At 49.2% G+C, this 26,820-nt stretch overlaps 1 protein-coding gene across 7 annotated transcripts in view; it reads left to right on the forward strand.

The window, feature by feature from the left end:
- The window catches only part of SDK1 (sidekick cell adhesion molecule 1), an 867,584-nt gene that overhangs the window by 609,397 nt on the left and 231,367 nt on the right, over positions 1 to 26,820 (forward strand). For 6 of the 7 annotated variants that reach the window (XM_034669739.1, XM_034669740.1, XM_034669745.1 and 3 more), the window contains 6 exons: positions 5,585 to 5,696; positions 6,377 to 6,567; positions 14,814 to 14,897; positions 20,824 to 21,018; positions 24,426 to 24,542; positions 25,816 to 25,983. In XM_034669739.1, coding sequence (XP_034525630.1) covers positions 5,585 to 5,696; positions 6,377 to 6,567; positions 14,814 to 14,897; positions 20,824 to 21,018; positions 24,426 to 24,542; positions 25,816 to 25,983 — 867 coding nt within the window. The remainder of the gene's footprint in view (positions 1 to 5,584; positions 5,697 to 6,376; positions 6,568 to 14,813; positions 14,898 to 20,823; positions 21,019 to 24,425; positions 24,543 to 25,815; positions 25,984 to 26,820) is intronic. The other variant, XM_034669743.1, reaches the window with a different exon arrangement.

Below are 26,820 nucleotides of genomic sequence, written 5' to 3' on the forward strand. Positions count from 1 at the left end.
CTGATGGAGTCTGTTCCCAGGGCCGGGCCAGCACCCTACGTCCCCATGTTCACGTATCCAACAGAAGGGCTGGCAGTCAACAGCAAGCATGTCATCACCGCACGTGCTCAGGATGGGGTTGTCCTCAGCAAAATGCAAGGAAATAGCAGACAGCAGGGTGGGCATGGTTATGGGAACAACAGCCAGGTGGGCCAGGCAGAGACCAGCCACATGTCAGAGGGCGTTAGCATCTGAGGCAGGTGGCGCACCCTGCTTCAGGCCTCAGGAACAGTCCTGGGCTCTGCCCGGGGGTAAGGACGGAGCCGGGTCTAGAGAGGCTCAGGACGCGGGCATGCAGGCACCGATGCTGAATGGCATTAGTGTCCGGTGTGCTGTGCTGGGCACGGACCCATGGAGGCTGATGTCCCCCCACAGTGTCTGGACGGGGCCGCCTGGGCCTGCCCACAGGCTTCAATGCATGGCTCCAGGTGGAAACTGAGACCCCGGTTAGGGAGAATCTCTCTAGTTATCACCCCACAGCAGGAGGCTGCTTTCTTTCCTTTCCTTTTCTTTATAACTATGAAGAAAGAAATTTTATTCCTGCCCATATCACTGACCAGGAGTGTGACCTAGAACCAGCGGTTCGCAGCTGGGGACTGTTTTGCTGCACAGGGGACATTCGTCAATGCCTAGAGACTTTTATTTTTTTACATTACATCCTCAGATCTTATCTCATAAGTAAAAGTTTTTCTATCTGTCAACCTCTCCCCGTTTCTCTGCACCCCTCCCTCTGGCAACCACCTGTCTGTTCTGTTTCTGTGAGCTTCACTGTTATAGATTCCTTATGTAAGTGAGGTCATACGGTATTTGTCTTTCTCTGACTCATTTCACTTAGCATAATGCCCTCGAAGTTCATCCAGGATGTAGCATATGGCGAGATTTCCTTCCTTCTCATGCCTGAATTAAATTCCATAAACTTACCACATTTTCTTTAGCTGTTTATCTACACATGGACACGTAAGTTGTTTCCACATCTTGGCTGTTGTGAATGATGCTGCCATGAATATGGGGGCGCAGACCTCTCTTTGCGTTAGTGATTTCTTTTCCTTTGGGTCCGTACCCTGAAATGGGATTGCTGATCATATGGTAGTTAGTTGTATTTTTAATTTTTTGAGGAATGGACAGAGGTGGTGTTGGAGACAGGATGGAAGAATGGACTTTGGGAGTAGAAAGGCAAAAGACCAAGTGTGGGGGAAGACACTGGGGTCGCTGCTGAGCCTTGAGATGAGTAGGCATCCCACCCCATTGCACACATCCCAAATCCCGTCCCTGAACTGCTCCCCACAAGCCTGAACCCGCCTGGTCTTTCCCCCTCTGTGACGGCAGCTTCTCTCTCCATAGCTCCTCTTCCACAGACATCCCCATATCCTACCATAGGCAAACTCTGACTCTGCCCTTGAAAAGTGCCCCGCACCTCGTTTCCACCCCTGCCACCAGTCTTTCGGTCACCTGGCTGACCTCCCATGTCCTCCTTTGCCCCGTAGAGTGAATTCCAGGGTTTGACTCTTAAAACAGGCTCACAGCATGTCATCCTCTTCCCCAGACATCCCAGCGCCTTCCCACCCGCCTTCAGGTTGTTGCCCAGAGTTCTCCCCGAGGTGGGAGGTCCTTCCTGAGCCCACCCTCCCATCACCGCCCCTCACCCCACGTCTCCCCTTGCCCTCAGGGCTCCAGCCTGCGGCCCCCGGCACCCCAAACCCGCCGGGCAGCGAGGGCGCTGCAGCACTGTGTCCCCCACCTAGAATGTCCTGCACCCAGGCATCCCCAGGCTGCTTTCCCTCTCTGCTCCCCACCAATCCTGCTGGGTTCCAGACCCCCAGTCTGTCTCCCTGTCTCCCAATGCTTGCTCTTCCCCTAAAGCCGCGTAACAGGGTGTCTGCCATTCACCCTCCTTCATCTGCAGCTCTATAGCTTTAGGAGTTCAGGTGAACTTTGAACTTTCTTGTAGTTGCTTGAGAGATTTGATCTTCTTTAGATGGACTTTTTAATTAAATGCAACCTCGACAACTTCCCCCTACTCAGCTCTCCAGTGATTAGGGGGTTCGTGGTGGGGAGATTGACGAGGATTATGTGCCGTCTCTGGCTCAGATGCTGTATTCCCGTAACTACAAAGAGGCCTCCGCTAATGCGTCTGCCTTGCTGCCATGGAAGCTGCCTGGTGCCCATTTGTTGCTGACCTCTGCAGAAAGGCTCTTTGATTCAACGTCTTCACTTCCAACCACCTAAAACCAGCCTGGGAAACGTTCAGGTGGAAAACTACAGTAAAGTCTCCAGTAAGGAAATGCTTGGGGGAAGGAGCATTCTAGTCCATTTAATTTTTGGTTACCTGAGCACCACCATAGTTTTTATTAGGAGCAGACGGCATGATGCAGAAGGAAGTTGACAATTTTTGGATGGGACTTTCCTTTATTTAACCCCTTTCACTGCCATTTGAAGTCATGTGACTCTGGACCTCAGTTTTCTCGTCTATAAAAGGGGGGAGTAATAACTCTCTTGTTGTCTTGTCACTAGATTAAATGGGGAAGCGTTTGCAAGTCACTTAGCGATAGGCTTGGTGCCTACACGGGAGCTTGGTAAAGTGCGCTCCCTTCCCTCATCCCTTTGTTTTCATTCTTCTCAGAAATAATTCTTAATCCGTTGGCATATAGCATTTCAAAAACCTTGTGTTAACATAGGGCATTGAAGAAGAGGGTACTATTCCTGGTGGAGGGAGCAGTGACTCATTACTGTGGAATATTTATGAAAAAATAACCAATCATTAAGGGTTTTGAGTGCTTTTGTATCTCACTGTGGAATGGCAGAAATAAAGAGGTCGTTTTATTCTTTTTGAAATCCCTAGGTATTCTTCTTTGCATCTCTCTTCTAAAAATTGAATGTGGGGGGAAAAATTGGTAGCTAAGTCAGCATGGCAGGTTCAAAATGGCAGATAAAGCACCTCTATTACCGCCTCTCACTTAAAAAAGAAGTAAAACCCTCTAAAAAGCAGTAAAGGAAGAGACTGAAGAGCACAATGACAAAAAGAAAGTGACAGGAGCGACTCGCAGATGGGAGGTGAAACCGTTTCCAGAGAACCACTCTCGGATGGCGGAACGGGGGCCACGGGGGCGAAGGTACCAGACTGGGGACGCCTGGAATGGGCTGGGCCATGGAGGGGCTGGACACAGAGGGCAGAGGTAATAGTTTGTCTCTGGGAACAATCTACTTCCTGTCCTGCTACTATACTCAGAATAGTCAGCCGCTAAGCAGGACAGACAGACGGGCACATAGGTAAGCTTCTCCTCCACCGAGGATGAATGGCCCAGAGAGAAAACCTCTGCGCTCTGGTATCCGGGCTCTCTGCAGAATAGTAGTGAGTCTCCCATGTGACCGAAGTTGCCAGTCGACAACGGGGCCATCTGAGGGCCCACACAGATCGATTGAGATTTAAGTTCTTTAGAAGAAGAGAGCGCTGCAATGTCGTGGACTGTCGTGAGCACGGTCCCCGCTGTTGGGAGATCTGCGTTCTGGGTGCTTGGGTGAAATCGTACTGAAAAGTTGCGACAGCAGTTTCGACAGCAGATGCGCCACTTTGTTCTGACCTTGCCGTGGCGGCTCCCTGGAGTCAAGGTCACCTCACCACCAGGATCACAAATACTCCAGTGAGGGGGCCACCACAGTTTAATCTGCACCTCTTGCCCCTACTTCTCCAACAAGTGTCCTGGACCCCGAATCAAACCCAAGGAGTCACCAGGCTTGTCCTGCCGACCCCGCAGGTGGGACGCCCTTGCACAGAGTGAGTTACAGAAACACCGCCTGCTGCCTGGTCTGTTGGTGTGGCCGAAACCCTCGACAGAGTGGCGCTGCTCTGTCCCACTCACCCCAAGGGACCGTAAGCAAGGCTCTGGTGCTTCTCGGTGTTGCGCACAGGGTGTCCCGGGGTCAGCGTGCCATCAAGGCCGACCAGCTGGGGGCCCATCCTCTCTGGGCAGTGACAAGTGCTGAGCACGGGTTTCCCCTTCTGCCACCGTGGCTACGCGGTGATTAACGCCAAATTAGCACCTTGCTCAGTGACCTTTTAGCATTCGCTGCTGCTCTCCTTCACTTCACATAACTATTTGCAAATATTAGCTTCTCAGGTCATTTCTCCTCATCAGCAACTTTCACAGCTGACAGGCAGGTTGTTAATCTGATTGGCACTCAGCTTCTGTCCTTTGCCCTGTCATGAAGGTATGTGTGCTCGGACATCTGCTCAGGAATCCGATAAGCAGCCCAGCGACCGCTACGATGTTCTAAGCAGAGAGCGTCCAAAGGACGCTCTCGGAGAGGCCCTGCCGGGCTCGCTTCAGGGGCAGAGAGGCTGGGCAGGGCTTGAAGCCACCCCTGGGACTCGTGGAAACTGGCTTCCATCTAAGTCATCAATGTATAGATTAAAAAATTAATTTGTTGGCTCTGTGCACATCAAGTTGAGTTTTTTGGTGTGGTTGGGTTTTTTTTTTTTGGTGTTTTATTTTATTTTATTTTTGTAATTCACATGAACCTTAACAACAGAAATCACATATTGCTTAAGCAGTAAAGGCAGAACACAGACAAGGCCGGTCCTGGTTTTCCCTGCTGCGTTCACTCAGCGGCACTAACCCGCCGTAGCTGGGCGGGCTAGAGCCTTGCCGCCAGGGGTGTCCCCAGCGCGGGAATTGGGCCCAGCGCTCTAGCATCAGGCACTAGACAAAGCATTTCACATTTGCGGAATCCAAATTTATTTTTATTTCCAGTCTCTGCCTTCTCCACCCTCAATTGAAATCCCTATTCTAGAAATGTTGGATCCGTCTTCATTTCCCCTAAATAAACAGCAGTAAAGAGTATGTGGATAGTTTAATTTTGATAGTACATGTATTTTAGAGAAAGGTGACAAAGACGTGTCATATTTTTCTCTCCCTTGTCACCAGAAGTACAAGCTAAATTATTTACAGTTTGATACTCACAAAGCAGAGGTGGATTCAGGATATTTACTTTTCAGAAAAGAAAAAGGGATTGAAAGTACAGAGAGCAGAACACTTTGTTGATTGAATATTTTTGCTCTGGGGAGTCACATTTGGGCCCAAGTGAGAACGCCAGCACCTTTCTAGCACCACACGTGCCCGGCAGAGTGCCTGATGCATGGAATATTTGTGGAACTGAGCAGACTTAAAAAGAGTGGGTGCACTAGGTAACTCAATAAGCAAAGTCTTAAGTCAATAAACACATAAAGTCAGCAAACATTTGGAAAACGCTCAACCCTTTAACCCCTTATCCACATGATACACAGATAGTGGTCTAAGGCTCTGGGTCCCTTCATTTCTAGCTGGAATATTCACTTACGGGCTATGGATTCTACCCCAGGCTCCTATGGTCTGATGAGGACCAGTGACAATGACCACACCCAAGGGATCCCCGCAAAGGGTTGGGGTGGGGTCATGACATTCGGGTGTCCGATCAGAGTGGCTTGACAAGATTCCCCATTTGTTATGTTCCAGTCTTCACATCTTCCATACTTAGGAGAGTCCCATGGATTTTGCTTTCTCTGCCACAGGAGATGTTGGCACCCCTGAAACCATGGCACCTGTCATTGTGATTCCCCCCGGCAACAGAAGTGTGGTGGCTGGGTCCAATGAGATCACCTTGGAATGCATCGCCAATGCCAGGTATGCGGCTGGTCCTCCCCGGGGACACGAATCCATTATACCTGTGATGAGAAAGATCTTCAGTGGAAGACACATCACACATGTGCCTGCTCTTCCAGCAACTGCGCTCTCGTTTGAGCAGCTGGGCTACACGCACGGCACACAGGGGAAGATAGGGACCCGGCTTCCCAAGCCTGCGATTGCAGTGCTTACGTTGAATGTCCTGTGGGTGCTGGGAGCGGCCTCCGCTGAGAGTCCAGCCGAGGACGAGCCAGGAGTTCAGTCCCGTGGGTGCAAAGGAAAGAGTTAATCCCTCTTCTCCTCTGCAGTGCTGGGTGTTCTCAGCCTAGTTAGTGGTCGCTCCAGGATTCAGTTCCCGTGATCACGCCTCCCATGTAGCCAGGTCCCCTAGTAGTATTTATTTTCAACATTCTTTTCCTGAGCAAATGGAATCATTAGCACTTATGGTCCATTGCTGCTGCAATTAGCTATCCTTGCTCAATAGCCCTTGAGCAGAATGTGTTGTTGATGCATGCCGTAAGGGAGTCGGGCTGTATCTAGATTGATTTTTAAATGTCCATTGTTCAACCCGCCATGGTTCCTGGTAGCATTAGCTTTGTCAGTGGTGAATGCCTGAAATTATTATTATTGCCATCTACATGATTCACCGTTTTTGTCACTCATGCCCTGCGTCCTCGCAGGCCTGTTGAGGAGCTACACGTGAACTGGAAGAGGAATGGGGTGAAGGTCACCAGCGGGCTCCACAGCTTTGGGAGGCGCCTCACCATCGGCAGCCCGACCTCCGCGGACACCGGGCTGTACGTCTGTGAGGCGACGCTGAGAGGAAGCGCTTTCAACGCAGCCACAGCGGAAGCCTTTCTGTCTATCATAGGTAATGCCAGGCGGCAGAGGCGCGCGGGCCCTGGCGGAGCGGCCCCTCAGGGAGCGGCCCAGAAACACCTTCCTCTCACCGGCTCCCTTTCTAACTCAGAAAATGAGAGTGAAGCGGAGGCTACCTTCCAAATTCACCCCATTCTTCCTTTTCCAAGAATATAAGCCCACTGAACCCATAGCGCTGGTGTTCTGAGTACTTCCAAGAAGTGTCATTCTAGATCCTTCCGACCACAAAGCTTGGGAAGTGGCCTGGTGAGGCCCTTGTCACATACGTCACCTTCTGGTGCTGGCCTCTCTGCCACAAACCTTCTTGGTAGCCCTCGCTGGGCTATTACGGTCAGTTTTCAGAGATTATCCTGTTACTGGTATTTTTGACCCGGAAAAAAGAAGCTTTGGGATATTACCTTCTGTTAAATTAAAAGGTGAGAACAGAGCTGCTTCCTAGGACGTGCACCCAGGGTTGCTCCTGAGCCAAGGAGAGCGAGAAGATAAAATTCGGCACACAGGAGCGCTCTAGACCCTGGAAAGTGTCAGGGTTCAGGGAGTGTGTGTTGTACGGTGGCTGAGGGAATCCCCAGGGTATTTTCGGATTATGGTAGGATCCCATTACCCTGTGAGGCACATGCCTTCATTTCTCGAGTTTCCTCAACTCCTGTAATACTTTCAGTCTTCAGTGGCTGTGGCCACTATCGCTGTGACCCATCCGGCAGGATGGTGGCCGCTGCGGTAAGAGGGGCCATGGCAGCCCACCCCAAGGAGGAGAACCTCTGCCTCTTCTCTCCTCTTTGGGAAGAAGGGAATGAGAATGAGAAAGGTCAGAGCAGTAGAGAGCCCTGGGGAAAGCTGTGGCTCTTCACATGACGTATGTCACAGTTTGCCACTTTGCAAACTAAGAAAGAATAAAAGCTTGTGTTTTCATATGAAATTAGCAAGACTATCAAGAAATGCTGCATAAAAGGCAGTTTGCCTTGAGTGTGTCACACTCCTTTCGATCATGAAGAAATGGCTCCTTGGCCTGAAAATGACCCGGCCAAATACACACAAGCCTCTCAGTTCCTCCGAACGGAGAGTAAAGACTTTTAAAGTATCAGGAAGGCAGTCCTTGAATCGCACGATACTGCGGACTCCACACGGGGGACCGAGCCGGTTCTCTTGCTGCCTCTCTCGTCGTGCTTCCGACAGAGGGAAACACCACAGTCCCGCGTCCTTCGAGGCCTTTCTTCTGAGGGTCCCTCCATCGTGATGTGAGCATCTCACATTACAGATGGAACTAGAATTAACATTCGGGACGCGTCCGTCTCCAGGAGACGGGACTGTATTGTGTTAAAACATCTTAAGGTGATTTAAACAAGAGAGGAAATTTATCTTCCTGTAAACTGGAATGTTTGTTTCCATCATAATTCCTTTTAGAAATATTTAAATCTCTCCTGTGAACTTTGGTTTTGCATTGACAACTGAATTCCAGAACAGACTGTTTGCTGCTCCGTGCTCCAGCTTTGAAAGGGGCACAACTGCGCCTTTATGATGTTGAGTTACATTCCCTTTTATTCACAAGAATTTGCTGTGACAGGAAGGATGTTGTGAAGGAATTGTCCTGGCAAAGCCCTGAGGAGCGCCCCTGTGAATCCAGAGTGCTCGCGAGATGGCGGCCCCAGGCCCGGTGACTGGGAGGAGGGTCCCTGGGGCGCCGAGGGGCCGGGCAGGAAGCGTCCTGGAGCAGGCAGGTGCAGGAAGGCAGAAACATGCTGGCTTTCAGTTACTTTCATCTCAGCTGACGAGACGAGGCAGTGGTGGCTGTTCCCTCCGTCTGTCAACTTCACTGGCATATTGCTTAATTTCTGAGGTTTACACAGGAGCTCAGGCCGCGTCATACCTGCTGTAAGTCCTGGTGGCCATCCACGCGACAAGGAGCACCAGCCTCTGGGGTCCATGCCCCCCCCCACCTCTGCTCAGGGCCTGCTGCTGTTCCTCAGTTCTTTCCCCTGCCCTGCCCCACGCACGCTCCCTGAGAGCCTCCCCACTCCCCAGGCCACGCACACCCCACATGCTGAGGCAGACGCCACGACCTGCCCACACGGCCCCCCACCCTCCCTGCTTCAACTACTCATACCACCATTCCTTCCTCACGGCCTTCCCTGGCCACTGGCGATGAGGTGCCCACCGTGCGGCAGGTTGGAAGTGCTGGGTCTGATGGATGGTGGGTAAATAGCTGAGCTCCCTCCCTGCTGTGATGGGGATGTGATCTGGAGGTCCTGGCTCCCAGTGTCCCCAGCAGATGAGCTGACTTGGTCACGTGCTCATTTCAGCTGACCTTCTTCTCCTGGTGGTGTTGCCATCACCTCCCCGATAAACCGTGGGCCGCCGGGCTGGGCTGTGGGGACAGACCTGGGCTCAGACTCTCAGCACCACTCACAGGCTTGAACAAGTCCCTTTGCCTCTATTGGCCTCAGTTTCCTCATCTGTAAGCTGTAGACGAGGAAGGAAATGATAGGGGTATCCCACCTGTGGCATTGTTTTAGTGGTTTACCGACAATTAGTCACATGACACACTTTCCACCTTTACTGTCCCTGAAATCAGGGTGTGTCTCACAATCCCCGGAAGCATTTTTCTCTTTCTTGGGAATAAATATAGCGACGATACCTCTTACCCACAGCTGCAATGTCTCAGACTCACTGACGCAGAGCGTGTACATCCTCCTGTCCAGACTGACAGACAGACTGACACTGTCTCCTGTCACTGCCGTTCACACGCTTACCCTGCTTTGCGAGTGCTCGTGTCCCCGCATGCCGGATCCACCAGCACTCACACACGCGTCAGGGAGAGCAGCCGCCGTCCAGAGCGAGCAGCCGCCATCCAGAGCCGTCTCTGTGCACCTCGGTCTGTTCCAGTTTGCAGACACAGATCACTCAGGGATTCCAAACTCATATCATTAAAATCACAGATTACTTGTACCTTCTCCCGGCTGATACCAATGCCATAATCAGGAAGTTACAGCCGTACTGGAAGGTTCTCCAGAGCTGAGACCCAGCCGCTCTTCAGGGTTCGAGTCCCAACATAAAATGCTTCCTCCCTCTCTCCCTCCTGCTCTTCCTTCCTTTCTGCCACTTAACATTTCTCGAGTCTACATCTTGGACGCTGTGCTGGGCATTGGTGACTGGCTCGAAGTTGTAGCCGTGGCCCCCAGCATCCAGGAGTCTTGTGTGGAAGGCAGGCCCTCACGAGGCAGTTGGACTCAGCATAGTGAGCGCGCAGGAAGGGGCTCCTGACCTCATGCGGCAGGCTCCGGGGGCAGAGGCTCTCTTGGCATACGGCCAGGACAGAAGCCTGCAGTGGGCCTTGTAACCCGTTCACGTTGGTTGAGGATGAGCTCAGGATGTCTTCTTTCTGGTTTTACATGTGGCCTACATTAGATGCGCCCGCATTAATCTTCGGTGCCCTGTGACACTGGAATTTACCTGTACAGCAGGTCATTACCAAGTGATGTTCAGAAAATAGAGCTGTTACAGAACTGTTTCTAGAGCAAGAGGGAAACTTGTATGAGGCAAACACCAATGGCGCGTGGGTCATTTGCTCTGAATGCAGGATGGGCAGGCCAGCTGTGATACCCGAGGATGGAGCGGGGTTCAGGAGGCGGGGAGCCACGAGCGTGCTCTTTGTGTCCCACCCGTCCTTCCGGGCTCCCTGGCCGTCTCTGCCCTCCCTGCTGATCTGCCGACCATTTGTGGAGCACACGGTGGTATAGGACCCTGCTGAAGGGCCAGCGTGGGCAGAGGACAAAGAAGGAGGAATTGCAAAGATGAATGGAACACACCTGCTCCCCGACAGGCTTCAAGGATGTAAGGTCTTTGGTAATCTCCTAGATTTCTCCTTCCAGCGAGTAGTTTTTAAGTGTTTCCTTGGAAGCTGTGCCAGGCACTACCAGCACGGAGATGAGAGGACCCTTTTCTACTCTGAAGATGGTCCTGTGTGGAGGGGGCACCCTGCCTGAGGAGGACTGGGAACTCTGCAGAAGAAGGGCGCTAAGAGCTGATCTTGAAGACTGACTCAGGATTTGCCAACAAGACAGGCGACTCCTGTGCAGGAGCCAGAGTGGGGGGCACTGCTCAGGCCCCACAGTCCCAGTGGGCGGGCTCAGCCAGTTTCTCTGCTACTGGTCTCACAAGGCCAATGTCAAGCCTTCAACTGGGCTGGGCTATTTCCTGGGGGCCATCGGGGAGAATCCGCTTCCCAGCTCACTTGAGGTGGGCAGAATCTGGTGCCTAGGGTTGTAAGACTGAGGTCCTCACGTCCTTTCTGGCTGTTGGTTGGGGTCACTGTCAGGTCCCAGAGGGCCTTCCTGCTCCCCCTGGCTTAGGCCACCTTCCTCTTCATGGCCAGCAGCGCAAGCCAGTTCTTTCCTGCTGCGGGTCTCTGAACTCCCTTCTTCATCTCCCCTTCCAGCGCCAGGAAGGCCGCTGCTTTTAAGGGCTCCGGTGAGGGGACTGCAGGCCCACCCAGCTAATCCAGGATCAGCTGTCCATTTCAAGATTGACAGCCTTAACCACACCTGCAGACGCTGTCTTGCCATGTAGTATGACTTGTTCACAGGTTCTGGTGACTACGGGGTGGGACCATTCTTCCCACCACAATGGACAAAGCACCACATATGGACGGTGGTGGCAAGTCAAGGACACATCCTGGCATGAGACAGTCATTCTGGAGCAGAAGGGAAGACAGAACAGGGAGCACCCTGGGTCTCATGGTAAGCCCTACCCAGGATAGGCCCTGCCACTCAGATGTGGGGGCTTTGGCAAGAGAGTGTGAGGAATCCTTGGGATGCACGGGCCATCTACCGTAGCTGCCTCCACGAGGTCAGAATGAGCGCTGTACGGCCCTGGCATTTTGGAGGGTGGGGGGTTTGATAGAGGCCTTGGACTTAGGCTGTCTGGGAGGCATCCCACCTCCTGTTCTGAGACCCAGACAGTGCAAGGCCATCAGTGCAGGACGATCAGTGTGGCTGGCTATTTCTCAACACGGAATGGGAATGTTTTCCTGATGTCTTCATATTGTTTGAAGAGAGATAAAAGTGTTCGTTTCAATCCCCCATTTTACTGGCTGCAGTTGTGATACATTTTTAAAAGTCTGGTGTGCACCAGTGTTGGCAGTATACCCTTTCTAGAAAGGGTTGTTGCCAATTAGTGAAGACATGCACATAACCCTCAGAGGTTAAGTGGTTGCAAGTCTGTGCACAAGACAGCTAGTTCACAACGAACTCACTATTCAGCCCACAGCCCTGTCACTGTGGCTATGCCTGACGCACCCCCACCCTTTGTCCTTAGAGTTGACTATGTGTAAAACTAGCTGGGGGTCCAGAGAAGAAATCTTCTGAGCACCTGTTGAGTTATGTCAATATGAAGGGTGAGCTGTGAGCGAAATCCTAACACACAGATAGTGGGGAAAAGAAACACAATTACCATCAGATGCTACAGGGGCCTTTTGGGGTCTTGGCAACTCACACCCACTCTGCTTTGCTCAGCCACCTAGAAAAGCTTCAGGAACAAGGCAGGGTATCCGTAAATGAACAAACATGCTCGGCCCAGGCCATTCCTGGCCTTCCTAGTTGTAAGCTACGCAAACTTCCCCAGTTATTGGCTCCAGAGGAGAGAGACAGCACTTGGCAAGCATTGGCAGGATTCCCTTCCAGACTGTGCCTGAGGAGCCTGGCAGAACTGCAGTTGGTGCGGCAGAGTCTGGGCGGGCGGGTCTGTGCCAGGCTCCCATGGTAACTGTCTGCGGTGGGGAATAGCGGTGTTTGCAGCTGAGCGGCCTTGGCCAGGCCTCTAAGCACCCCAGCCCCGGAGCCATGCTCTGCACAGCTCGAACCAGCTTTGGGCCATGGTGTGATGAGCACCCCTTGTCTCTGACTCTGGGCTAGGTCCTCCCCTGGCACTGGGGGGAAGCTGTGTGGCATTGCACAGGTAGGAGGGGCAGCACCGGGACACTGGCCATCATGCCCAGTGCCTGGGGGAAGGCCGTCTGATCCTGTAGATGTTGACCATTTCTTTGTGCAGGTTTCTATTATCAAAGTGTATTTCCTCTGGGATGAATCCCAAAGGACTTGGGACAAGTGAAAAAAGCCAATTCCGAAGGTTACACACGGTGTGATTCCATTCGTGTATCATTCTTGAAATGACAGAATTACAGATGGGGAACAGATGAGTGGTTGCCAGAGGTGAGGAATGGGATGTTGGGGTGGCCATCGTCCTAAAAGGGCAGCGTGTGGGACCCTTGGGTGACAGCCCCCTTCTGCCTCTCGACTGTGGGTACACAGCCCCGCTCACTGGTGACATCACCTAGGGCTAAGCCTGCACACGCGCATGTGTGCACACGCACGCGTACAAGCCAGACCACGGACGGGAGAGTAGGGTAGGTCAGAGTCTCGGGCGCTGAAGACTGTCAGTGAAAAGGACCTTTTTTTTTAAGTTTAAATCTGTCCATCTTAAGGGTGGGTATTTTATTCTAAGAGCTTGGAGGGTAAGGATTACTAGCAATTTTGTAAATCTTCAAAACAGCTCCATAAAAGAGATACTATTATCTCAGAGTACACATACGAAAACAAGACCTTAGGAAGCAAGGTTAAGTAATGTGCTCAAGGCACAGAGCCAGGGAGAGGAGATGAGATACCTCTGAAATCACAGCCCGGCGCTGGCATGTAGGAGCTACTCATGTAGTTTTGCAAGATGTCACCATGGGGGGAAACTGGAGGATGCCTGGGATCTCTATTATCTCTTACAAGCACGTGGGACTCTGCAATTATCTCAAAATAAAATTGTTTAATTTAAAAAAAGAGAACCGTAATTAATCACGGGCAAATGTGAACTCTGTCACTTAGTCTTTTTTTTTTCTTTTTTTCTTTTCCCTCACGTCCCTTTCATCAGACCATGGAGGTAGATATGGACTTTAGCACTCACTGATGAATATGGGGCATGACCTGCACGCAAGGGCCGTGACAGGGTGCAGCTCCTGTGTAGCTGGAATATAAATTTCTCTGCTGTCATGATTATTGATGAAGGAAATGGGGCTGAATATGAACACAGGGGTGTGCAGTGAAGACCAGCTTGAAAAGAGACCGTGAATCTCTGCGGTGTGTCTTTCCACCGGTCTACACACACCCAAAACCCAGTAGAGGGCTCTGCGTCCACCTGGCGAGGGTGCAGCCCTGGCCTCAGGCAGGTGGCATGCGCCCGAGTGACCTGGGTCGTCGCAGAGGGGTTCTGAGCTCCCATCTCCGCAGAGAAACCCTTCAGCCTTTTCTCATGAACCACATCTTTGAAACACTAAGTGCTCATGTCTCCTTTCCCTCTCGTGGGTTCCACCCTGTTTTAAAGACCCGGGCGGTGCAGGAGGAGGCATTCCCAGCTACGCTACCCACATCCCACACAGCGACAGTGGGAATCAGCCACCTGGGAAGACAGCGCCCAGAAATTAATTATCACACAGAAAGTGAACACAACAGCCTTTTGTTATCACAATAATGAAATCACTAGCACCTTCGTACCAGATGAATCTGGCCGTGCCACTGTTGAAGTTCTGCTGAATACATGGAGAAAAATATTGCAATTTACTCTCCAAGGAGATCCATCGCTTACTACACCCACTATCTTTTGTTGAATAGGCGAGGGGAGTAGCTAGAGATACACAAGCAGTAGAGTTTCCTCTGCTCCTAGAGATGGATGAGAGGCCCTTTCTCTTTCTTCTCTTTGCTATTATTTAGCCTTCCGTCGAAGTATTAAATCTGTATTTTGGAGAAGAACCGCTAAGACTTTATAAAATATGTTAATGGGCCGCCCCGTTCCCTGACAAGCCCCGTGCCCGGCTGTGGCGCTGTATTTGACATGCTGCGTGCATCGGGGTTTGGTTTAGATACTGAAACAAACTAGCCTGTAAAACACTGTGCTGTAAATATAACCTTTATGAACCTCTCGGGATAGTCCTTCCAAAATGTGAATTAAGATATTCCATGATTCAAGCCCGTAAACGGAAAAGTAGCCATCACCCTGAGTAGTAATTTGCTTTCTGAAACCTTAGCATATAAACCATCTTTGGCCTCTGCTCACTGAATTCTGAGTTCGTGTATACAATGGCAACTAATGAACTTTCCAGAAATAGTTTTTAAAAGGAGTTCAAACTCTTTCAGGCTAGACGGGTCTCCCAAAATACACCTCTTTTGCTTAGGAGCTATTTTGTTTTTTTCTTGTTTAAAGAGCCACCGTATTTTACTGCTGAGCCCGAGAGTCGGATGCTAGCGGAAGTGGAAGATACCGTGGATATTGCGTGTCAAGCCATGGGTGAGTGTGCGGAGGCTGCTCTGCGGGCCGCCGGGAGGTGGAGGGACCGAGGGGCACTTTCGTTCACTATTGGGGCACGCATTGAGTGTGATGTTAGTGACTGGGCCTTTGGATCTAGTAGAACTCAGTTACTTGGCATGTGACCTTGAGGAAGGTGACCTTGACCTTGCTGAGCTGTTGGTTACTCGCCTACAGAGCAGAGATAAGAATATTCACCATAAAAAAAAAGAAAAAAAAAAGAATATTCACCATATATACAATGGAATATTACTCAGCTATCAGAAAGAACGAATTCTCAACATTTGCTGCAACATGGACGGCACCTGGAGGAGAGAATGCTAAGTGAAATAAGTCAAGCAGAGAAAGACAATTATCATATGATTTCTCTCATCTATGGAACATAAGAACTAGGATGATCGGTAGGGGAAGAAAGGGATAAAGAAAAGGGGGGTAATCAGAAGGGGGAATGAAACATGAGAGACTATGGACTATGAGAAACAAACTGAAGACTTCAGAGGGGAGAGGGTGGGGGAATGGGATAGACTGGTGATGGGTAGTAAGGAGGGCACGTATTGCATGGTGCACTGGGTGTTATACGCAACTAATGGAGCATCGAACTTTGCATCGGAAGCCGGGGATGTACTGTATGGTGACTAACATAATATAATAAAAAAACATAAAAAAAAAAGAATATTCACCAAAGGGAACAAGAAGGAGGCCTTCACTCCATCCGTCCCCACAGAGAGGGACAGCCTTGTCCTCTCCACTCCCTTTCAAACACTCTGGTTCCACAGGAGCATGACCCCCCAAGGCTGAGGGCAGGAAATGCTCTCCCGTCCGTGGGGTGATTGGGACTGGTGACTATGTGTGCTCTGTAGTAAGAGAGATGGTTTTAAATTCTTTGAACAAGAAAACTTTTTTTTTCTTCCTTTTTTGCCTTTTCAGCTTCAGGTTGACTTTTTCTTTGTTATTCCAGTAACCTCAGCTCTCACCCCTTGCCTTGATGACGAGCTGTCCACCGTCAGACAGCACAAATAGTTACACGAACCCCCCGCACTGAGACAGGCTTTTTAAAGGCAACTTCATTGACAAAGGCTATGTTAGTGCGCTGAAGACTGTCAGTGAAAAGGACCTTTTTTTTTAAGTTTAAATCTGTCCATCTTAAGGGTGGGTATTTTATTCTAAGAGCTTGGAGGGTAAGGATTACTAGCAATTTTGTAAATCTTCAAAACAGCTCCATAAAAGAGATACTATTATCTCAGAGTACACATACGAAAACAAGACCTTAGGAAGCAAGGTTAAGTAATGTGCTCAAGGCACAGAGCCAGGGAGAGGAGATGAGATACCTCTGAAATCACAGCCCGGCGCTGGCATGTAGGAGCTACTCATTAAGGACTGGACAGCCTGCCATGGGTCACACGGCAGTAGAGACAGGATCGAAACCCAGACCCGTCAGCTCCCAAAGCAAGGGCTTTGGCCAGGGCACCTGGCTTCTCCCAGAGAGCAGAGGTCCTGGGCCTACAGCTCATGCCAGCAATCTGCAGGTACAGGCGTGTCATCTTCCCTCTCTGAGCAGTGCTGATGGCTCCTGTGGAGGTCGGGGTCTGCCGTGGGCCCCTTCCTGTACCCACTGTGCTTCCGCCCAGAGCGTGTGTCCTGGGGGCTCGGTCCCCAGCCCCCGGGCAGCTCACGGGAGCGCTGTTGGCACATCTGCTCTGCGATGTCCTTCTCTGTTCAGGATCCTGGGGAGGGGTGGGGGGAGACCCATGTGAACTCTACATGGAAATGTCCCCCTTGCTCTCAAGGATGCTCTCTTCCCGGTGCAAACACCGTTTTCTAAGGTCAGCGGTGGTCTGGAAGTGAAGCTCTGCAGTATTGTGAGTGCTCAGACTTTAGAAGCCAGCATCTGCTATACTGTAGGGGAAAGATTTCTTTTTTTTTTTTATATTATTTTAATCACCATACAGTACATCCCCAGATTCCGATGTAAAGTTTGATGCTTCATTAGTTGCGTATAACACCCAGTGCACCATGCAATACGTGCCCTCCTTACTACCCATCACCAGTCTATCCCATTCCCCCACCCCCTCCCCTCTGAAGTCTTCAGTTTGTTTCTCATAGTCCATAGTCTCTCATGTTTCATTCCCCCTTCTGATTACCCCCCTTTTCTTTATCCCTTTCTTCCCCTACCGATCATCCTAGTTCTTATGTTCCATAGATGAGAGAAATCATATGATAATTGTCTTTCTCTGCTTGACTTATTTCACTTAGCATTATCTCCTCCAGTGCCGTCCATGTTGCAGCAAATGTTGAGAATTCGTTCTTTCTGATAGCTGAGTAATATTCCATTGTATATATGGACCACAGCTTCTTAATCCAGTCATCTGTTGAAGGGCATCTCGGCTCCTTCCATGATTTGGCTATTGTGGACAATGCAGCTATGAACATTGGGGTGCATATGGCCCTTCTCTTTACTACGTCTGTATCTTTGGGGTAAACACCCAGTAGTGCAATGGCTGGGTCATAGGGTAGTTCAATTTTTAACTTTTTAAGGGACCTCCACACTGTTTTCCAGAGTGGCTGTACCAACTTGCATTCCCACCAACAATGTAGGAGGGATCCCCTTTCTCCACATCCTCTCCAACAATTGTTGTTTCTTGCCTTGTCTATCTTTGCCATTCTAACTGGCGTAAGGTGGTATCTCAGTGTGGTTTTGATTTGAATTTCCCTGATGGCTAATGATTTTGAACATTTTTTCATGTGTCTGTTAGCCATTTGTATGTCTTCATTGGAAAAGTGTCTGTTCATATCTTCTGCCCATTTTATGATTTGTTTATTTGTTTCTCGTGTATTGAGTTTGAGAAGTTCTTTGTAGATCTTGGATACCAGTCCTTTATCTGTGGTGTCCTTTGCAAATATATTCTCCCATTCCGTGGGCTGTCTCTTAGTTTTTTTGACTGTTTCCTTGGCTGTGCAGAAGCTCTTTATCCTGATAAAGTCCCATAAGTTCATTTTATCTTTTATTTCTCTTGCCTTTGGAGATGTGTCGTGAAAAAGGTTGCTCTGGCCGATGTCATAGAAGTTGTTGCCTATGTTCTCCTCTAGAATTTTGATGGATTCCTGTCTCACATTGAGGTCTTTCATCCATTTGGAGTTTATTTTTGTGTATGGTGTGAGAGAGTGGTCAAGTTTCATTCTTTTGCATGTAGCTGTCCAATTTTCCCAGCACCATTTATTGAAGAGACTGTCTTTTTTCCACCGGATGTTTTTTCCTGCTTTATCAAAGATTAGTTGCCCAAAGAGCCGAGGGTCCATTTCTGGGTTCTCTATTCTGTTCCATTGGTCGATGTGTCTGTTTTTGTGCCAGTACCATGCTGTCTTTGTGATCACAGCTTTGTAGTACAGCTCGAAATCCGGCATTGTGATGCCCCCAGCTTTGTTTTTCCTTTTCAACAGTTCCTTGGAGATTCGGGGCCTTTTCTGGTTCCATACAAATTTAAGGACTATTTGTTCCAGTTCTTTGAAAAATGTCCTCGGTATTTTGATCGGGATAGCATTGAAAGTGTAGATTGCTCTGGGTAGTATGGACATTTTAACTATGTTAATTCTTCCAATCCATGAGCATGGAATATTTTTCCATCTTTTTATGTCTTCCTCAATATCTTTCAAAAGTGATCTATAGTTTCTAGCATATAGGTCCTTTACGTCTCTGGTTAAGTTAATTCCAAGGTAACGCATGGTTTTTGGTGTTATTGTAAATGGGATGGATTCCCTAATTTCTCTTTCTTCAGTCTCGTTATTCGTGTATAGAAATGCAACTGATTTCTGGGCATTGATTTTGTATCCTGCCATTACTGAATTGTTCTATAACTTCTAATAGTTTGGGAGTGGATTCCTTTGGGTTTTCCATATAGAGTATCATGTCATTATGACACTGAAATGCCCCAAAACAGAAAGGCTCCCAGCTCCCTGTATACTAACAATTATTTTTCGATAAATGACAATCTTAAGCTCTTCCCTTGACAAGAGAATGCTCTTTTTGCATGATTTCTACAGGGCAAAGTGCTTGTTAAATACAGACGTGTAAATAGATACTGAGCAGGCCCTTCAACGTTGCCATCGGATAATTTACTGCTTTCTTTTAATTTTGACAATGAAACTATAGCCGCACGTGAAGTGGTTCCCCGTCATGAAAGCTACATCATGTAATTGCTCCTATGAGATCTTACATGAGTTGGTTATGCTTTTACCTTGAAATGGATTTTTTTATTTCCTGATTTAATGAAAAGTGACAGGAAACATAATTAAGGCAAAGAACAGAATCCGAGAATACATTATCTTGAAATATTCCACGACATTAACTTTATTTATTAAAGAAGACATCTTACACCTACATAGCATCTGAAATCCAGGGATTTGGGTGTGCTTTTCACCATGAATCATGTCGAGATGTGTTTTATTTAAATTAATTTCATAGGTAGGGAAACCAAGGTACAGACCCAGCCTAGACAATCCTGTGTGTTTCCCTTGGGCCCACAACAAGCATACACGCGCCCGCCATGGCTCAGGACCTCGTTGTCTCGTGTGCTTTGGCGGAGTTTCTATGCACAGCCTGTCATGTCTACCCAGTTTTCCCCTCTTCAGTGGCTTAGGAGGGTCAGAGACGTGCCAAGGAAGCAGTGTCCCCTACCGCTGGTCACGCAAGCCTCCCAGGGGAGCTGCCCAGGGCAGGAGCCTGGTGTCTCCCCGGTCAGAGCTCATCCACTGCAGTAAGGCACCAGGGGAATAACGCATGCCTCATCATCGCCCGGGTTCCATGGGCTGAGCAAGCCATGTGGGGGCCGAGCAACAGAGGTCCTCATGCTCTCAGGCTGAGGACAGTCCCTTCATGTACAACCCAGCTTCTGCCCCCGTGAGCTTGTCCTTTGTCCCCCGCATCTGCCCTCCCAAACACACCCTCACCTTCCATCAGGTGGGCCAGCTGGGTGCCACGGAGCTCTGGTCCCACTGACTGAAGCCTGGGTTTTCACCGTAACATCATTAGGATGAGGAAGGTGCACCCAGCCTCAGTCTGACCCTCCATCCTCTGGTCCAAGTGTTGGCCTTGCTCCGGGTGCCATCAGCTCCTAGGGACAAGGATGGCACCATCCTGCGGCCCCTCCTCGTCACCTGCTGGACTCACATTTGTCTCTGGGGCCAAGGCAGCTTTTCCCATGTCTACAGTTGAATGCCACTTATGTCTCCTCAGTCTCCATCCACAAGCATCTCGGGTGCCTACTTAACCGCAGCCATCCTTCACTGCTGTAGACGTCCGCTTCGATCAGTGATGTCCGGCCCCCTCGGCAGGGGACGGCTAAAGAGATGGGACCCTTCCTTCTTGCGGTTAGTTGTAATCATAGTCATTCTAGCCATTGAGCGCAGGCCGTGTGCCGGGCACCCGGAGACTTGTGTGCGCTGATGTGGTTAACCTTCCCAACAGCACTTCGAGGTTGCAATGACCACTTCTTTCCAAATGTGTCTCCTGTCCTGGTGGCCCTCCCCCGAGCCTTGAGTGGCAGAGTCAGACTCTGCAGGGCAGCAGGGACTTTCCTCCACCTCCCTGTCTGTCCCCAGGCGGGTCACGGTCACGGCTGGAATCCCTTCCTCTCCAGACTAGGGCACAAACCTGCACCAGCTCAGCGGATCCAGAATGATCTGCAGCCCGGCGTCAGGAGTTCGTTCCTACTCTTCCTCTTGCTGCTTCTCTGTGTTCGTTTCTTCACAGAGATGAGAAAAATGATACCGTACAGGGTGGATGAAGGAACTCCCAGATGAAATACACCACTAAAGATCACCTGTAGCCTCTGAAACACGTTTGTCTCACCCTCACATAAAGTGCTCGAAATTGAATTTTTTCAAATGCCCAATTATTTCCACTCCCGCACAGGGGTCCCTCTTCCCACCCTGCAGTGGTACAAGGACGCCGTCTCCATCGGCACCCTCCAGAACCCCCGATACAAGTTGCTCTCAAGCGGGGGCCTGCGCATCCAGGGGCTACGTCCAGAAGACTCGGGGATCTTCCAGTGCTTTGCAAGTAACGAAGGAGGGGAGATCCAGACCTACACCTACCTGGACGTCACCAGTGAGTACTGCCCCTCAGCAAAGCCAGACCCCCAGGGCTGGACCCTCAGCCGGACCTTCCCACCCTTCGTGTGTGTGACACACTTGGGAAATGGTAGCATCTGTTCAGCAAATGGACAGGGTGCAGGCGCCGTGGAGAGCCACCTCTCTGGCCAACAGGAGCCCATGTGCTGGGCAGCAAGTACGCCCCGTTGTCCCCACGCCCTGGCACCCCACCTGCTCTCAGGCGAGCCTCGCACCCTCCTCTCTACTGAGAAGCAGGGGGAAAAACATCTCCCTTTTTCTGGACAGAACTGGAAGGACTGTTCAGTGAAGAGCTCATTCCTAACCTTTTTCTTTTGATCTTTTTCCCATTTTTTTATATTCATTTTCTATTTTAGTTTTATTGAACAATTATAGTTCTTCTGTAAGTTTCTTTTATTATCCCATTAGCAGAAATACTTTGGCACTCTGTCTTTGAAAAATAAAACGAAGGTACAGGTTTTCACTGTGTCTGTGGGTTTTCTTTTTCATCTCCACAGTTGTAATATTGTTCTTTAAAATGAAGTAGAATTTAGTGATTATGGAATTATACCTTTCATGTTTGCCCTTTTGGAAGCAAAATGCTGATCTCCTCGGGTGTGAGAGCCATTTGAGAAAGCAAATCATGTCAGTATGCAGACGGCTCTCGTCTGCCCAAACTTACGAATTTAAGGATTCCGTGTGTGTATTTTGGTAAAGGAGGGGTCACGCCCTTGAACCTTGCCCAGGGGTCAAATTTAGCCTCTGGTTTGGAGCATATGAAACAGTATCACTCAAACAGTGAGAATAACATTGGGTACTTATGCCAGAAACTGAGTTTCGATCAATTAGAATTTAAGTGTATCTTATGAGTGCCAGCCGGGCGGCTGTGGGGCACAGAAGAGCACGGTTTTTTCCTTTTTTTCCTTTAACTTTATTTTAATTCCAGTGTAGTTAACCTACAGTGTTATATTAGTTCATTCATTTAACAAACATTTCTCAGCATCTGGGGTCTGCCAGGGTTGGAGACAGACAGCGGAGGAGGGGATAATTTAGCCAGGGATGAGGGTCAGGAAAAGAGCGAACAGGTGAGGCCTGGGGTGACCAGGGAGGCCTCTCAGAGGGTGGTCAGGGAGCGTTCCCTGAGGTGCTACCAGAGCTGAGGCCCAAAGGTGCAAAGTCTTGGGGGATGTGCGTGTCACGGGGTGAGGGAGGGGGAGCTGCTTTCCAGGGACAAGCTTGAGGAGGTGTCTGTGCAGGGAGCAAGGAGACAGTGGGGACACAGTCTGGTGAAGCGCCAGGGGTCATGGTAGGAGACAGGTTGGAGGGACAAGCAGGGAAAAGGCCCAGGAGCCAGTGGGAGGATTTCACGGGCTTTCGTCAGGGAGTGGTGGGGTGTCCTTTATAGCTGCCACAGGGCACCCAAGGCTGGGTGCAGAATGGCCAATGCAGGGAAGACCAGAGGGCTTGGGATCCAGTAGGAGATCACTGTACTGTCCACCTGTGGGTCCAGGCGGGGGGATGAGGGGGCTCTGGGCTTTGCTTTGGGGGAGGCATCCACAGGACTTACGTGGTTTGTGGGGATTCCCACCTGGTGGAAAGAGAGGTGGCCAGCGGTGCTTTGGTCCCAAGTCCCATCCACTTGTCCTGGGAATCCCAGCCCAGGCTCCTCAGGGGCCTCACGGGGCTGGGGACACGCAGATCCCCGTTCTTCAGGGGTTTCCAGTTTAATCATTATCAGAGTAGAACAAAGTCACCCGAGCCTCGCCGAAGCCAGCCTGAGCTACCCCCAACTGTCTCGGGCTGATTCGGGGCTCTTGGGAGGGGGAGGCCTATGCCATCCCCCAAGGACAAAAAGACCCAACACTTGGGGCCACGACACTTCCTGGAAATCCCTCACTGACGTGCTTGAAATCCCATTGTGAAACTGTCATCCTTGGGTAATAGTTAATATTCAAAAGTCAGCTTTTCCTATTTTTTCTATTTTTTATTTTTATTTTATTTTATTTTTTAAATTTTATTATTATATTATGTTAGTCACCATACAGTACATCCCCGGATTCCGATGCAAAGTCCAATGCTTCATTTAGTTGCGTATAACACCCAGTGCACCATGCAATACGTGCCCTCCTTACTACTCATCACCAGTCTATCCCATTCTCCCACCCCCTCCCCTCTGAAGCCTTCAGTTTGCTTCTCATAGTCCATAGTCTCTCATGTTTCATTCCCCCTTCTGATTACCCCCCCTTTCTTTATCCCTTTCTTCCCCTACCGTTCATCCTAGTTCTTATGTTCCATAGATGAGAGAAATCATATGATAATTGTCTTTCTCTGCTTGACTTATTTCACTTAGCATTATCTCCTCCAGTGCCGTCCATGTTGCAGCAAATGTTGAGAATTCGTTCTTTCTGATAGCTGAGTAATATTCCATTGTATATATGGACCACAGCTTCTTAATCCTCATCTGTTGAAGGGCATCTCGGCTCCTTCCACGATTTAGCTATTGTGGACAATGCAGCTATGAACATTGGGGTGCATGTGGCCCTTCTCTTAACTACGTCTGTATCTTTGGGGTAAACACCCAGTAGTGCAATGGCTGGGTCATAGGGTAGTTCAATTTTTAACTTTTTAAGGGACCTCCACACTGTTTTCCAGAGTGGCTGTACCAACTTGCATTCCCACCAACAATGTAGGAGGGATCCCCTTTCTCCACATCCTCTCCAACAATTGTTGTTTCTTGCCTTGTCTATTTTTGCCATTATAACTGGCGTAAGGTGGTATCTCAGTGTGGTTTTGATTTGAATTTCCCTGATGGCTAATGATTTTGAACATTTTTTCATGTGTCTGTTAGCCATTTGTACGTCTTCATTGGAAAAGTGTCTGTTCATATCTTCTGCCCATTTTTTGATTTGTTTATTTGTTTCTCGTGTATTGAGTTTGAGAAGTTCTTTGTAGATCTTGGATACCAGTCCTTTATCTGTAGTGTCCTTTGCAAATATATTCTCCCATTCCATGGGCTGTCTCTTAGTTTTTTTGACTGTTTCCTTGGCTGTGCAGAAGTTTTTTTAAAAGCGAGCTTGTTAGATTTTTCTAAATAAATGTCTTCCCCTCATTAACGATCACCTGAAACAGCCCCCACCACCCCCGCCCGGGCTCCTGCACTTTCCCACTTGTGTGTCTGTTCCATCGTGAGACTGGATTTCTCTTCAGGTTGTAAACACAGATAGGCAGCTCCTAGGGGACAAATAAGGGAAGGTTATAGTCTCTCCTGAAAGGTTTTCCTCTGTTATTGCTACAGTTATCTCTGTGATTAGTCCCATAAAAGTCCATATGGGCCACCCCAGCAGGCAGGTCTGAGCGCATCTGAGGGACAGTGCACTGAGTGTCTCACTGTTCGCTCCCGCTTAGATGTTGCCCCAGCGTTTACTCAACTTCCAGTGGATACCACGGTCACTGATGGGATGACGGCCGTCCTGAGGTGCGAGGTGTCCGGAGCCCCCAAGCCTGCCATCACGTGGAGGAGAGGTAGGTGGCCAGTGCGGCCTGGCCGACATGGGACATGAGCCCATCGGGCCAAGGCTTGTGTATTTTCATTCCCACCCTCCTTCATTCCCTAAAGACTGGTAGCCATCTGTGGGTCACCTGCCAGGCGCTGGATGCCGGAGCCACCTGCCTGAGTAGGACAGGTAAGGCCCCCGGGAGCTTCCTGGAGCTTACCTCCACGAGACGAAACAGCCGTGTTTTAAAACATGTGACTATCCCTGTTTTCTGCCTAAGCCCTTCGTAGGGCACCTTAGGCTTGTGAAGGGGCTCCCCAAAATACAAGGTAGTCGATTCAGGTAAGTGCCACAGGACCCAGTGTCCCCATTTGTGAAATGAAGGTCCTGTTAAAAATTAAGAATAGTATAGTATCCTTGTTCTTTTAAGAAAGAAAGGTGCACAGGATGCAGATCTGAAACTAATGGGATATGTATGCCAATGGGACTTCGATTGGAAAAAGGCACAGAAACCAAAGCCTAGGTTATGCCAAGGTCCTTCTCTGTGTCCCTTAGGAGAGTGGCCACGAAGGGATGAAGCTTCCCTAAAGTAGGAAACAGAGGGAGAAAGATGCTCTGGCTCGTTTGACACACGTGATGCTCTTGGCTCCACCTGGTTTCAGTCCCCGTGAGGACTGGCATCACGCCACAGGCTTTCTCTGTAGTTCCAGCCCCTTCCTCACATACGCACGTGTGTCAGTCAGTGAACCACACACATGGTCCGTCCTTAACACATGTGTGCTGAACTGTGTGGGTTCACATAAAGGAACCGCCACGCCCGCTGGGCCCTGTCTGGGCGAGAGTTCAGGACTCACATCTCTGTCATCTCTCAACACCACACAGAGGCTCTCACCTCTCCCAGGGTGAAACGCGCACCCTCAGACCATAGCTCTTAAACGTGAACATCTGAGGAACTCCAGGCCAGTAAGCAAGAGGGGTGCTTCTATCTTATATATACTTTCTCTCCCAATTCAGAACGTGATGATGGCTTTACAGAGACAAGCATCAGGTGCATGCAGATATAAAGGAAACTCAGAATCAGTCACCCACAGATAACAGTCGCATACATGGATCGTGATTTGTTTAACCAAGTTTCTCAATTTTGGACAGTTAAGATTTTCTTGGTCTCTGTTATCCTAGACAATGCTAAAGGGAACTGCTTTGGTTATTGACGTATGTACAGTTCCCACTTTATTATGACTGTTTCAAGTTATTTTCTTGGTCTTGGTGCTAACACTCCTGCTTTCTCGACTTTTCTTCAGGAAAACATATTTTGGCCAGCGGCTCCGTGCGGATTCCTAGGTTCATGCTTCTGGAGTCTGGGGGTCTGCAGATCGCCCCCGTCTTCATCCAGGATGCCGGCAACTACACCTGTTATGCAGCCAACACGGAGGGGTCCCTGAACGCATCCGCAGCGCTGACTGTGTGGAGTAAGGACCACAGGCCATGTGGAACTTCCTGTTAATCACGGCTTAATCACCACGTCAGCTGTGCTTAGGGATGTCAATATGCCCTTGGACTCTCTAATTGAATCATAAGAGAATGATTATTTTTACAACTAATTTATAGAAATCTGTTGAGTAATTAATTTTTCAGTTTCTGAAAGCATAATTAGAAACTGTATTCAAAGATTTAATGGGGACGTTTCAGGAGAGAGAAAAGAGGAATTTTTTGCAGTCAGTGGCGTGGAGAATAGATACTCGCCCTAAAGAGCCCAAACAACAACTGGTAGGGCAGTTAATTTTGGAATCTTCGTATAAGGAAACCGAATCAAGGGTTAACGTTTTAGAGAAAGTATGTTTTTTCTATAATATCATTATAACCAACTAATACACTCCTGGCATATTGAATATGAGTGTTTTTTATGTTAGGGGTGACCTGAAGAAAGATCTTTGTTATTTCTCCAACTTTTGTTTCTTTATTTGGAACACAGTTTTCTGAAATGGAGAATAGATGGTTTTCCAGACATAAGGATTCATTACTGAGTATTTCTGCACAACACCCCCCAAACCTTTTTGCTCGCTTGCTGGCGTACTTTTTCCTCTCTGCTTCGTTCATAGCTATATTACTAAAAATAATAGTAATAAATAAATAAAAATTGTTGTTCAAAAAAGCAAAAGGCAGTGCTCACTGATTTTCATAAAGCTTATCTGTATGAAGAGAGAAAATTTTAATTTGCATCAGTGACAAATTTGTTAAAATACTATCCTCGAAGAGAAACTGAATTACCATGCTTCATTTCCTGTCCATTTAGCTCTCCAAGATAT

The sequence above is a fragment of the Ailuropoda melanoleuca genome, chromosome 10 (genome assembly GCF_002007445.2).
Source record: "Ailuropoda melanoleuca isolate Jingjing chromosome 10, ASM200744v2, whole genome shotgun sequence".
NCBI lineage: Eukaryota > Metazoa > Chordata > Mammalia > Carnivora > Ursidae > Ailuropoda > Ailuropoda melanoleuca.